This window comes from Galleria mellonella, unplaced genomic scaffold (genome assembly GCF_026898425.1).
Source record: "Galleria mellonella isolate WM207_F2 unplaced genomic scaffold, CSIRO_AGI_GalMel_v1 utg133, whole genome shotgun sequence".
NCBI classification, from domain to species: domain Eukaryota; kingdom Metazoa; phylum Arthropoda; class Insecta; order Lepidoptera; family Pyralidae; genus Galleria; species Galleria mellonella.
In genome coordinates this window covers 2,614,437-2,629,390 of record NW_026441990.1, presented here as the reverse complement: position 1 = coordinate 2,629,390, position 14,954 = coordinate 2,614,437, and the positions used below count along the sequence as shown (strand labels likewise).

The window sequence follows — 14,954 nt, the reverse complement described above, 5'->3', positions numbered from 1 at the left end:
TCAAAGTTTGTTAGCCATTTTTGGGACTTTTTTAACTTTATGTTTCATCTAGATGTATATCTACTGTAAATATAATATAAACCTAGTATTGTAACATTTTGTAACAATCGAGAGCAATTCTTATTTTTTTATGTAATACCCACCTACCATCTACGTTCAGAATACCAAAAGATTCTTACCAACGCTTATAGAATTTTAATAAATACTTATCGTATATTTTTCCATAAAATTAGTGCTTTTTACATGACTGAATTTTTTGACATAATATAAATAATTATTGAATTGTGTTGATAAATATATAATACAGGTAATACTTATTTTTTGTGAGAGTTAAATATATAAATATGTGCTACTTTTAAATAAGTACAAGAATCTTGCCACTTAACTTACTACGAAATAAGAATAAATACAAAAGTTCATGACAATAGATTAATATTAAATACTATTTACTACTATCTACTATTTATACTCTTTTACGCAAAAACTATTAAACGGATTTCCTATTATATCCGGTTATATCCTAACTTAGAACATAGGATATATTATACATATATTAATTTACACAGGCAAATGGAAACGTCCGTTTGACGTCTATTGGATGTAATTTCATTTTAGACACTAATTCCATTTCATCAAAAGTGTAACCCAATGATTAGATACCTACCTACTTATACAGAATAGTAATTCAAATCTGGCTTTCGGCCTTTATATATATATATATATATATATATATATATATATATATATATATATATATATATATATATATATATATATAACTAATATTTGCCAATTTTTGAATAGGATATAATTTGGCATTATAATATGGCTAGATGCCTTTTTTATAATATTATATGAGGGAATGACGTCAGCGACGGATTAATGCCAAACACTGGTATTTAAAGTTAAACGAATTTCACTTTAAACACGCCAAGGAGAAACCGGCTCAGCAACAAGGGTCCTTGGGTCAACGACTTAAGAAACATTATTGCTTATTAATCATTCGTCCTGAAGGCACCCAACGGAGCTTGCATAATGCAATTCCGTTTACCGTACACTTGAATAATATCGTATTTCAAGATGTCGTGTACCATCAAGATTAATTGTTTGCCCAAGTTATTTTTAACGCACTGGACTGGCAACGTGTTATTCAAGTAGTTGTTTTTTTTTTATGTAATTATCTTTTTAAACAAACATGTTTTTGAAGTAACTTCAAAATGTAGGTTTTCATTTCGCCTGTATTTTTTTAATGTTATTTGTGACCACAGCTGTGTTTAGTTCATACAAATTTTATTCAGTTTCTTTTTTTTGATCGACTTGAAAAGAAAGAGGTTCTCAATTGTATTTTTTTTATGTTTGTTGCCTCATAGCTCCGTCAGTTTTAAATCGATTTTTTTTTGTAATATCAATACAATAAATACACAGTTAATAAATAAAGCGGGTCTATGAAATTAAATTCCGAAATTTCGGACTCAATTTCGTGTTTTTGTTTATATAAAAATCGGGCCAATAAATGGAGTTTAACATTTCGTTCGTCATACATCCTATCATAAAAGTCCAAAGAAACAATATTATAACATTTTTAATGTCTCCAAACAGCATGTATTATGTAATTTTAACATCAAATTTCTGTTTCGTTTGGCTCCGAAATTTCGGAAAACATTTCATGGTAGACCCTCAAGTTATTGATATCTAATGGGGGAGTCAATTATACGTTTGATCATATTTTAAGTAAATTCTATTCTAAGTATATAGACCACTTTTATTCCAATTAATAAATATTTCCTGACCACGTGAACATATGTACGTAACAGTTAACCAATCTTTTTGTTACAGTAAAAGACAAGACCACATTCAAAGCGTTTCGGATAGCGAGTAACGTAATGATACTCCAGGAGACCTGTGGATACCTGGTTGTGCTCACTTACGCTGGCTCCATATTCGAGCAAGCCTCCGAGTCCATCAACTTAAAACTGAGTCCAAACAAACAAACAATCGTGATAGGAGCTATACAGTTGATTGGATCCATCGTCGCGAGCTGTATTGTTGAACAAACCGGTCGAAAGGTGAGAGTCATTCTGAGTCCATAGTGTGAGTTTAACAGAGTTCCTATTGTGTGTGAGCTTTACAAAGATTTTAGTTACGAACGCTCACGTTTGCGTTGAGAATTTATATAAAAAATTTACTTATACTCGAGCGAATATTTTCTAAAATTATATTAACGTAAATGTATTAGATATTTTACATACTGACCATCGAGGTCAATACTTGAAGCATCTTAAACTTTCACTAGGAATCGAGATTTTTTTTATTTTAAAATCGGTTAAAGTATGTAAGACCAAGCTAGGTAAGATTTCTAAAAACCTACGTTCTGGACGTTTTTTTTTTTCTGTTGACCCATATAATACTATAATTTTTATGAAAATTGGTAATAATATGACAATGTAGCTGTCAGTCTACCTGATGAAAAATGATAACCGTGGACTATAAACATGAACAGCACCATGCACATCACAAAGTATACAGCCATGCCTATACCATACTCCTCATACGTTGGCATTCCTGAGTACTTATTTTTTATTGGGCGATAATGGTATAGTAACCCCGTCTGCGCTATCGGTATACACTGGCGTGACACCAATGATAGATGACTGATGAGGATGAAAACAGGTCCGTTAGCCCATCCTGACGAATTCAACTAGAATTAGCTACGATGGTTTTCAATGGGAACCACGTGGAGGTCGACCTGACAGGGCTAGTAATGGAGCTATTTGACCCCATCACTAACAATCCCTTTCCCCCCTTCCTGAGTACTATAATATTATACAGGCCTTATAATTTCACCCGTTCTAATGAATTCGGCAAGAATTAACCACGGTAGTTTCCAAAAAGGAGCTGCCAAAGGGGACTGCTTGGTTGTCTACCTGGCAAGGTTTATTCTAGCATTGGTGTTGTTAGACCCCATAACTAACAATCTGTCGCATGGTGATCGACGACTAACTTACTGATACTTGCTAACCTTTATTGTTAAATTTATAATTCCTTTTCTCAAAGTAGGAGAAACTATTTTCCCCTAGCAAACAATCCTTGTACAATGTCTCCTTCTATTTGTTTACAGTGGCTCTTAGCCGGCACATCATTTGCTACCGGTCTGTCAATGCTGGCCCTTGGTGCGTGGTTCTACGTGACCTCCATGTCGATATGGTTGCCTGGCTGGTTGCCGGTTCTAGCAATGGGGTTGTGCATCTTCTCTGACGCAGCGGGTTACCAACCCGTACCGTATGTGATCACCTCAGAGTTGTTTTCTTTTCAAGTGAGTACTTTTTTTATAACAGATCAAAATGCAAACAAGCTGATGGCACACCTAATAAGAAGGGATAACTGTCGATTACAGACATTATATTATAACTGTGAAACAGTTGTGTTTGCATGACTGTGTTTCGGTTTGAAGGGTGGGATATGGCAGTGGATTTACAGGATACAGAGGAATAACACCTGAGTCCTCAGGAATGGCAACGCATGGGAAGTATCATAGGCGAAACAGTATACTCTATTATGTCCATGGTACTGCTCAAGTCTATAGGCGACGAGTACCACTTTCCATCAGGTAGGTCGTCAACTTGTTTGCCATTCTAAGTTGTATAAAAAAAATGAACAGCACCATAGAGATCATAAAGTACACTGTGACGCCCATAATATACTTCACGTTCTGCCATTGCAGATTTTTTCACATTCATTTAAAATTATGGTGCTGTGTCTGTAAAATTTTAATTATAATATTATTATAAAAGTCTATTTCAACTGAACATGTGATTTCAAAAGGCGTTATGCAATACCTTCGTTTATTCTGAACCAATTTTGATTATTTTTTGCAATCTATAGGTCATACTCCCATGTTAATCCTGTACTAAATTGTGACGTCATTGAATTGGGTTTTTGTAGAACAGTAACTCTAATCATAACTGGTTCTTCTTTACAGCATCGAGGAATGGCCACCTCCATAATCACAACGTTCACAGCTCTCAGTGATTTCTTACAAACAAAAGCGTATGATCCTCTACTGAAACTACTTGGCATACATTGGGTGTTTATGATGTTCTCAGTCGTATGCTTCCTTGGTACCTTTTACACAATAATGTGGGTACCGGAGACTAAAAATAGAAGTGTAGAGGAGATCTACGCTCTTCTAGAAGACGGAAGAAAGAAACAGAAGAGCAGAGACGTTGAAATCGGCAAAGAAGTTAGCAGACTATGAATAAGTTAGGCTTTGCTCAAAAATAGACGTGTTTTAAAAAAATAAAACTAGACTCAAATTTGACATAGTCTTAAATAATTGTGAGATTATATTTTGACTCTTATTTATATTGTGATAAAGATTCATTATAGTAACTACAAATGTGCCTTATCATTCCTGAATGTGATATAAGTAACGAATTACTTAATTAAGATTTATTAATGAAAAAGGTATTAAAATTATGTTTTAAGTACATTCGACTATATTTATTTTTCATCATCATCATCATGTCAGCCGTTAACTGTCCACTGCTTACCATAAGCCTCTCCCGTAAGGGGGGAGTTTTGCCAGTACTTATCACGCTTTGCAAATTCACCTCTTACGACACTTACGGAAAAGGAAGGGATGGCCCATTCTATGCCGGGATCACACGGTGATATTTATTTTTGCTTATTATTATTTCACTCATTTTCTGTACTAGTAATAAAAATTTATATTATTCACCAAAGCAAATTTTCAAACTAAAATATTTCAGTTTTAAAAAAATAATTACTTATTCTATTATTTTTCATGAGAGGCAAAGACAATTTCTACTTACAAGTAGTTTTAAAAAAAATGGCCATGTGTGATATTTTCAAAGCTATTTATTTATTTTATACTAGTTTTCACCCGCAACTTCGTATGCGCGAATCTAGATTGTGCATCAAGATAAAACAGATACTAAACTTTAAGTTAGACTTTCAGGAATACAACTTTGAATGCCACGTTGAATTTGGTGCAGTAGCTTTCACGTGATGCCAAAATAAATGTACAGATAGACAAAATTCTAAAAATTATTGCTTTGGCTTCTATTGCCCATGTACAGGCATCACCGAGTTACAATTCTATTATATTAGTAAGATAAATAACTAAGTCTGACGACTCGTGGAATGATTCCTATATAAAATAAAATAAAAACTCCAATGTAGATTTATGTACCTTTATTTTTTGTTTATTTTAGTCCTACAAACCTTCGAGCCGGATCAAAATGTTTTTCATTTTGATCCGGCTCGAAGGACCAAATCCGGATTTAACTTAAATTTCAAGTCTTTATATTGTATTTACGTTTCAGTTAACGCATTTACCACTATTCTTCGAATTCCAAAGGTCTAATTTCACATACACTAAAGTTTACACAATTGATCCAATGAATAGAAATTGAATCAATAAGCTACTTATTCAGTGAAAAATAAAAAAGTATATTATAATAGTGCAAATATATTGCAGTGTAAATATAAAAATTTTATAGCTCAGCAAACAAAATAAATTATAATATGTATTGATGATAAGGAACAGTATTGAAAGAAAATTTCATGATAGGAACTAAATATGTTGCTACATATTGTAATAATAGAGGTGTGCCTTTTGTATTTTAATTCTGCATCAGAATATTTGAATACAAATGCAAATAATGCAGTTGGTGAGTCACGAACATCTTGGTAACCTTATGTTTTTAACAACTTAAAATGGTAGAACAAGCTTATCTAGCCTTCCTAATAACTGCCACTAATATAGGTTCTCTAACTTCCTTAGAATCATCAACAAACATTGGTGATCTTAAAGCGTGGTAGCGGAATTTAAAATAAAATACGATCTTTAATGAATCGACCACCTTTTTTTAAATTATGTACAGGGAGACCATAAGAAACCTAAGATTTTGTTATCTTTTGTTCTACAAACCAAAAGTTATGGTCATATCAATTGTTTACGATTCTAACGATAGCCCATACATTTAATTTTTTTTTTATATAACAGAATGCAAAGCAAACAAGCTGACGGCCCACCTGATAGAAAATGGTAACCGTCGCCTATAGACATGAGCAGTACCATGGACATAACAGAGTATACTGTTTCGCCCATGATACCTCCCATGCGTTGCCATTCCTGAGGACTCAGGTGTTATTCCTCTGTACCCAGTAAATTCACGCCATATCCCACCCTTCAAACCGAAACACAGCCATACAAACACAGCTGCTTCACGGTTGAAACACGAATGGGACAGAGGTACCAAAGCAATCGACTTTTGTACAAAGTCTCCCTCTGGTAAATTGGTAATTTAAATCAGTTATGGTGGAATGAAGAAACTCACACACATAATATACGTGAACCCTGACAACCTTTAGCAATTACGTTTATTTTCAGCTTAACTTAAATATAATAATATCTCTAAATATCTGGCTGAAACAGTATACTCTGTTATGTCCATGGTACTGCACATATCTATAGGCGACGGTTACCGCTTTCCATCAGATGAGCCGTCTGCTTGTTTGCCATTCTAAGTTGTATAAAAAATAAAATACAGCGCTAACAACATTTTTTTTTTTTGTAAATGATTTACCTATTACGTTATATTTTAAGTAAACTCCAAAATGAACATTGAAGACTCGCCATCAATTGAAAACAGTAGGCGCTACCGCAAGCCTGATCTGCGCATACGCAACGATTACTCAGTCAATTTCGAGGACAAGAGCCTGCGCATACGCGGGGGGAACATAACAGATATAAGTAACTTCCCGTACATGGCCGCCATCATCATCAACGGCCGGTTATGGTGTGCGGGCGCCATTGTGGACGAAAACTGGGTAGTGACCGCGGCTCATTGTCTTAATTAGTGAGTCTCATAAGAATAATATTATTATTACATAGGCATTTCATAAGAGATGACGGTTTTCTACATAACTAGCCCCAAATGTAATCCTTATTCTTCTTCAAGCTCTGTCCTGTTTGGGTCGACCTGATGCTATGTAAAATTTGTTAAATAAATAAAATACCTTTCCAGATATCAAAGGTATTTCATTTATTTAATTTTTCGATGTAGGTGCGTGTGTGTTTTCATGTGTATGAGATAGAATACAACATGAGAACTAAGTATAACTACAGCAGGGCTAGAAAACAAAATCCCGTAAAAGTTTCTATCTATATATACAGTATTGGAAACGGAAGGTGTTCAATCATGGAAAACTAATAAGTTATTAAGAGAAGGTAATGTGTTAGTAATGAGAACGCCAGACCCATAGTTAGTAATATACCCCGAAGACCGACTTACACGTGATACTTAACTCTAAGTTAGTTCATCAAGATCAAGACTAACTTACTTGCCTTTTCATCCTCATCGTGCGCTATCAGCGAATAGAATAGAAAATATTTATTGCCAGAAAAAACACAATTACAACAGCAAATACATATATAAGAAGCGTCTCACATTAGGCAAAAGGAACTGGCTCTGCTGATGCTGTGAGTGTCCCAGTGCAATGTATACAGCTGCATAGCGCTGGTTTTTTTTTCTAACTGTAATTGTTGTTGGCCGCAGATGGCCTTTACAACTTCACCGAACGCGTGTGTGCAGGGGCGAGTGCAGATGGCACTCCAAACCCGCGAGAGGGGAGCGACAGAGGTGTCGACTCTTTCTAATGTACTGCGGCGTGCGCCCGAGGGCGCCTAAGTGGCTCGAACCTCGGCTCGGGCCGCCACACTTCGACCTCCGTCGAGGGACGGTGGGTCGGTGGATCGAACGAGGGAACGAGAAGACGGCGCACTTTCGGGCGTAAAACGAATGTTCCGCGAACGCGAACCGGCAGTCCCTACATATAGTATACCATTACCACAGGGGAGAATAGAATTGTTAGTCTAATGATCTTGTCATTACTAATAATATACCTCATCAGGTCAACTTGCATATAATTCCTCCTAGTAGCCATCCCGGTTTATGATCGTTGAGTTCATCATGATGGGCCAATGAACCTGCTTTCATCCTCATTTATCATCTCTTACTGGTGCTTCTTCAGCATTTACCAATAGCGCAGGCGAGGATATCATTCCATTTTCATTCAGTAATAAAAAAACATACTGCATCCAAAAACCACAATGAAATACCATATGATGGTCCGTGTGATTATTTGCCACTGGCAATTACCACCTTTGTGCTATAAAAAAAAGCAGATGGCATTCTTTGATCTCTACTCCATAGGTTAAAAAGCTTATTTCTAAAATTATAAGTATCCTTTACTCGTTATCTATTAGTGTTCTACACGTATCACCGATGAAGTCTCTTGGAAAGTACGTGAAAATCCGAGTAGGAAGCGTTCGACCGCACGAAGGAGGCATCTTAGTGGATGTAGTTGGTGCGGTCAGACACCCAAAGTTTGAGGAGGAACCGGTCCCTCACGCTGATGTGGCCTTGTTGAAGTTGGCTGAAAACTTGGAATTCAGTACACATGTAAACTTGATCAAAATCTACGATGGGCTTAAAGAGCCATATGCGCAGAGTTTCGTTGTTGTCTCTGGTTGGGGAGCGACGAGCGTACGTATTTAATAACATATTTTTTTATTTTCATTTTTTTAATGACAGGCATGATAGATACACGTGTGTATACATGTATGTATTTTTTAAAATATACATTTATAATTCTTGAAGGGTCAATCAGTCATTTGTCGATAGATGATTTACGTCACTTTTATTATTATTTTTTTGATGATTTGAATGATAATTGTATTCTGTAATATCAATGGTACTGTTTACATCTATAAGCGACGGTTTCCAATTTATCTGAATCGAACTGCGACCCAAATAACTTAAATGACCGAATTATTAAATCCGATCACCATACCAATCACAAGTGACCTAAGTCCATGGCCGTAACTTAGGGGGCATTGAGATGCAATGACCTACCTTAAATTTAAAAGCTCCAAGAAAATTAATTATGGCTTCTGCCCTACCTTAAACAAAACGATAGACCGACTCAGATATAAAGAATGCCGTTTTTGCGGTAATCTTAATTTTAAAGGACATTTTGATGTTTCATTTAATCTAAATATATGATTTTAATGTATATTCATATATAAATATTGATCAAAACTAGTTCAATAGACAAGTTTTTGTTATAAACAACGAGACTGGTTGACGCCTTTATAACATTTGCAAGGGTATCAATAAATAAAAAGAAAATAAATCACTTTTAATGGTTCGAGATTTTTCCATAGTTCCTTCTTCACATTCTAACATGACCAGTTATACATTTGTGGACAACATTGAATCTTCCAATACTATGAATATTTATGGTATACCTATGTATAAATTGATCTATATTTTTTAAAGTGGTTATTTTTTAAAAAAACAAGAGTTCAAAGTTTAACTTTAACTCGTTAAAATATTTCCACACTCAAATTATCACAGTTTGATTAACATCTCTACGACTGTCTAATTGGTGATATTATTACTGTAAAATTTTATAATATTATTATTTTGTACCTAAATAATTTCATCCTTTAAACCGAGACATAAACACACAAACACAGCAGCAGCACAGCAGAAAAAAAATTAAACAGAAATACTTTTATAAGAATAGGAAAAAAAATAATTATGTATAGTCTTCACCTGGTAAATATAATACAAAAAAATCCTTAATAAAATTGTAACTAGATAATATATATGGGTGATGTTTATAGAAAATTGATATGTCTGGTCTTAATAAAAGCAATAAAAACCAAAACAATCATTTTTTAAATTTTATCTGTCTGTATGTTAGTTCCATCATAACGCAAAAATTATTGCACCAAAATGGATGTAGTTTTCACAGTTATATTTCTGAAGGTCTAACTTTAAATCTAGTATATGGTATGTTTTATCTCGATACGCCAACTAGAAGTAGTCTATTTCTTTGGAGTTCTTACTTTCAAATATACACGTACAAAATAGCAAGCAAAAAGCTAATGCTAAACATATATTTTATGATATTAGTAATATTTGCACAAAAATGCTAAAAATAATGTATTTTCCCAGGGTTCAGACACAGCTTTCCGGGACCACACACCGGACTTATTAAGCACAAGGTTAAAAGTCCGCACAAGACATTACTGCATAGACGCTTACCAACTGGTCAACGGGTTCCAGTTCACAGAAGACTTCTTCTGTGCTTCTCTAAGGAACGGCATCAGAGATGCCTGTCTGGTTACTATTGTTTTGTCTTAATAATGTTATAAATATGAATATTTGAAAAGACATTTGAGCATCTGTATGGCATGACATTTGAGTAGCAAAAATTGGAATTTTAGGCCCACGATATTTGATTCTTGAATCGATCTTTTTAAACAGATTGATCCAGAAATCGAACCAAAATGAGCTAAATCAGTCAATCGCATTCTATATGACTATATTGAATGCGTTATTATCTGTTTTTTTTTTTTCAATATTAAAACATAATTTATGAGCGTAATTATTTTTCTGACTTTAAAAATTGTTTTTTGCCTATATAGCATACGATTTTCTCAAAAATAGGATCTAGGGATGGGCACCAGAAAATTCTGGAGGGACACAGGCCGCCATAGTAGTTCTGACTTACTTATTAGTCTGAATTAAAAATTAGTAATAAAGAGATGATAAAAGAAAGCAGTAAAGATATCGTCAGCTCATTTCTATCCAATCTCAAGCAACAAATGTCTTAGTAGAGAAAATGATACTAAATACAGGAAGGAGGTGATTGTTAGCAACAGGAAGGCCAGCCCTCATAAGTAGCAATATACCCTATCAGGTCAACCTCCACGCAGTCCCTCCTGAAAAACATTCTAATTAATTGCTAGTGAATTTGCCACAATTAGCAAACTGATCTGACTTCATCCTCACCCTACTGGTGCCCCGCCAGTACATTCTGATAGGGCATTTTCATCGTAGAAAAAAATACTCACATGCTATTACAACAATTTTAATTTTGTATTTTTTTGCCACTAGTTCGACGCAGGCGCACCCGCTGTGCAACAAAATCGATTGATGGGCATTATGAGTTTCGGTCCTGAGCGTTGCGGACACGAATTCCAGCCGACTGTTTTTATCAAAGCATTCTATTTTAGGTAATCTCTTATCCTTATTTATATTATAAATGTGAATGTGAGTTTGTTTGTTCGATACATTATATCGCCTTAACGGTTTAACCAATCACTATGAAATTTGGTATATGGAATAGAGTATATAATTGGTTATTTTTTATCCCCGTCAGTAAATATATCTCGGCCACGTGGACGAAGTCGCAGGTAAAAGATAGTATTATATATATTCCTTTAATTCATTACATTTTTACATTATGTGTATATGTAAAACAAATGTATAGTATATTTTTTCATTACTCCCCATACTTTCTTATGATAATACCTTCAAATTTTACTTGAGGATTCATCTATTTGACATTATTGTTTAATGATTCAATCACTATAAAAATATCTAGACGAGTATATAATCTAGGATATTTTTTTTAATGAATGATAATGGAATGGTAAACCCGCCTGTGCTATATATACGGTATACGCTGGCGAGGCACCAGTAAGGGATGATAGGTGAGGATGAAAAGGCAGGTCAGTTAGCCCATCGTGAAGTATTCAACCATAAATTTGTCATGATGGTTTTCAGGGGGAATCGCGCGGAGGTCGACCTGATAGGATATATTCATAGCAATGGGGACTCACCTCCCAATTGGTAACAATCCCTTTCCCCCATAATCTAGTATAGTCGTGAGTATAGTATATTACAGTGTAGGAGTGACGACCTCAATTCTGTGCATTCCAGGGAGTCAGTGGATGCAAGTGACTCAGGATAAGTGACAGACAACGACTGATATGTATAATGATGATGATAGTACATTATAACTAACTTTATCCCGCGACTTCACGTAAATCAGTAAATACATAAAGTATCCTATTTACTAAGTTAGAATATAAACTACCCGTGTACTAAATATCATTCAATTGCATTCAGTAGTTTTTGCGTAAAAGAATAACAAACATATATCCATTAATCTATCGTTACAAAATGTCCACTTTGATAAGGTCCCTACTAATTGTACATAATAAAGATATCTAATAGAGAATAGTCGTAAGCATAGTATGTTATAATTTAATTTAATCTATTCTAGACATTACTCTACATCGGAATAAATTAAATTACATTGCACAGTCCACCATTTCAATATTATGTTTATTGGAGAAATTTAATGCGCATGATTAAACATAAATAAATTAACTTTAATATATTAGTTAGTAACTTTATATATTAGTTAATAAGCTTTGTAATTAGAAGAGGGCCCAAGACTTCGCGACACAGGGAATCCTAGTGTGAAATTTTGGGAATAAATCTAAAATTGAAACATGTATTTTTGGATCCAATAAATATTATTATTATTAACTTTAATCAAAACAAATTTAATACAGTAATATTGCTTAACAAATATTTGGTGCCTTTGTTTACGGCGATGAATGGCGATTGTAAAAAATAATGTTTCAAAAATCTTTAAACGCAGCCTGCATTTTAAGAATTGATTATTTTTAATATTGAAACTATGAGAGATGTTCCTTTAAGTAAAATTTGCTGCCCAAAAATCTAAGGCGCTCACCTTTCTGCCCAACTGCCGAAAAGGAGACAAGGTTTTTCTTGTTGTGTGTACTTGTGATGGCCTTATATATACAATTAATCAGAAGGTTGCTTGTTCAAATCATGTCGGGGTCACTAGTTGTAGAGTTTTTTAATCTATGAACATGGAATGGTAACCCCGCCTGTGCTATCGATATACACTGGCGGGGCACCAGTGAGAGATGATAGGTCAGGATGAAGGCAGGTCAGTCGGCCCATTCTAAAGAATTTGACAAGAATTAACCACGAACGTTTCCAGGAAGAACCGCATGGAGGTCGACCTAATAGAGTACATTGGTAGCAATGGGGCTACTAGAATATATTACTACATAATCCTTTTTCCCCTAGCTGTAGAGGTAGATCTTACTAATTATGGTAATAGATGAGTTCAGTATGTAGCCGCTCGGTTCCGACTTCCGCGTGATCACGACCTTAGTCTGTTAACGCAGTTACAAGCACCGTTCACGCTCAATTAATATTTTGTCTTTATTGCACTTGTAAATTATATGTAATATAATACATTTATAAATGTTGTGAGCAAGGGTGGACATATCTCTGATAAAGATCTCTTCCAGTCAACCCAATACAGTTAGAAAGCATGTCGTAAGCGGGCAACTGAAGTGCTACAACTATTAATGTTTAGAATACATAAACAAATATACAGTTAAGTGAAATACTAGAATATATAAGGTATATAGAGATTTCACGCCGGCTGGTGGAAACCTCTGGTAACCAGAAGGCTGGCCTATACTTTGGTCAACGCATATCCATTGCTATTCAGCGTGGAAATATAGCAAGTATCCTAGGCACCCTACCAGCTGGCAGTGATCTCAAAGAATTTTTTTATCTTTAAATATTTTTTTAATTACTTGTTCTTGATATTTATAGTACGTAGATATTAATTTACTATTATGCAATATTGTGCCAAAATATATAATAAAATATTACATAAGTGCATACACTATAAATAAATATAGGACCTAACTACTTATGTAATAAATGTAATTTATAACATAATATAATTACTTGCTACAAGTCTTTGTACAATTGTGATATAATAAAATGCTCTTCCTTTACCTTTAGCTACTTATTGACCTCATCTACTACCATAGTGATTACGACCTACACTTATATATTAATTGTATTTATTTACGTATTATACGTAAACGACTCTATATTTTTTCATTTACATATTTTGCACTTTATTTCACCAATTACAAAAATAAAATAAAATAAAAAAAAACACAGTAAATGATTAATGCAACGTGATACAAAAGGCGGCCTTATTGCTAAGCAATCTCTTCCAGGCAACAGTATTCATTGTATCATTTATTTTAATGCAGAGACTTCGTGAAATCAACGATAGCATCGTATAAAAAGACAGCCGATCTCATTGAGGCGATGAAACAAATGGAGCCGGCTTTAAATCCTCGTGGTCCGATGAATGTTGCCGGAATTGAGGAAGAAACACCGAAGGACGTGCACTTAGGCTTTAGCGATGACGTCACAGTGCCAGACCATAGACACGATTAGACTTACACAGATATTTATTTATATATATGTACATAAAAATAAAATTATGTATATAATAAAAATTGCTGCACGATATTTTTTAATGAATGATAATAGAATGGTAACCTAAGTTAGTCCATCGTGATGAATATACCTGGAATTCAGCATGATAGTTTCCAGAGGGGGCCACGTGGAGGTCGACCTGACAGGGCATAACTGGTAGTCCGCATTACTTACAATCCTTTCCCCCTGCTGAAAATCACCTAATTATAGTAGCTGCACTCTAACGATGTTCCGGGTCCAGCTAGTTTATAACATTAGTAGGATAGTAGGATAAGTGGGATGACAGTAATGTCAATTAACGAGACGCTAGGTTTGATTCCCGGTCAAATCAATGTAGAAGAACTCATAAATTGACCTGGTTTCTTTTAGGTTGTGTTCGACTCCCTCCAATTAAGCATTCTAGGTTGATTCTAGTGGTAAAATTTATTAAAGTAATTTCAAAAGAATCAACTGTTTTCTTCGAAACAAGGCCTAGAGGAAAACCGGTAATTTAAAATAATAATTTTACCACAATAACAATTCTATCAACAAATTTCTGATATAAAATAAATGAAATTTAAGACAATACTATAAAGTTGAATTTCCTCTGTCTTGTAGTATCGATGAATGCATATAACAGTAGAGTCAGATGGCACGTGAACTAAAATAACTGAACGTGTCAGAAATTTAATTTCCAAATGAATTTCGACTTTACTGCACGGACATAAATGCCTT

General features: G+C 34.5%; 2 protein-coding genes across 2 annotated transcripts in view; both read left to right on the top strand.

Moving 5' to 3' along the window:
• Nucleotides 1-4,487, top strand: part of LOC113511039 (facilitated trehalose transporter Tret1-like) — a 44,645-nt gene extending 40,158 nt beyond the window's left edge. Inside the window, exons 7-9 of the mRNA XM_026894605.3 lie at nucleotides 1,837-2,066; nucleotides 3,119-3,313; nucleotides 3,980-4,487. Coding sequence (XP_026750406.1) covers nucleotides 1,837-2,066; nucleotides 3,119-3,313; nucleotides 3,980-4,255 — 701 coding nt within the window. The 3' untranslated portion in view covers nucleotides 4,256-4,487. The remainder of the gene's footprint in view (nucleotides 1-1,836; nucleotides 2,067-3,118; nucleotides 3,314-3,979) is intronic.
• Nucleotides 4,488-5,508: 1,021 nt separating this feature from the next.
• On the top strand, nucleotides 5,509-14,280 carry LOC113511242 (trypsin 3A1-like). Its single transcript, XM_026894859.3, has 6 exons — nucleotides 5,509-5,693; nucleotides 6,632-6,884; nucleotides 8,294-8,573; nucleotides 10,053-10,220; nucleotides 10,998-11,116; nucleotides 14,009-14,280. The coding sequence occupies exons 1-6, from the start codon at nucleotides 5,603-5,605 to the stop codon at nucleotides 14,196-14,198; spliced, it is 1,101 nt and encodes a 366-aa protein (XP_026750660.2). The 5' UTR covers nucleotides 5,509-5,602; the 3' UTR covers nucleotides 14,199-14,280.
• Nucleotides 14,281-14,954: the final 674 nt, after the last annotated feature.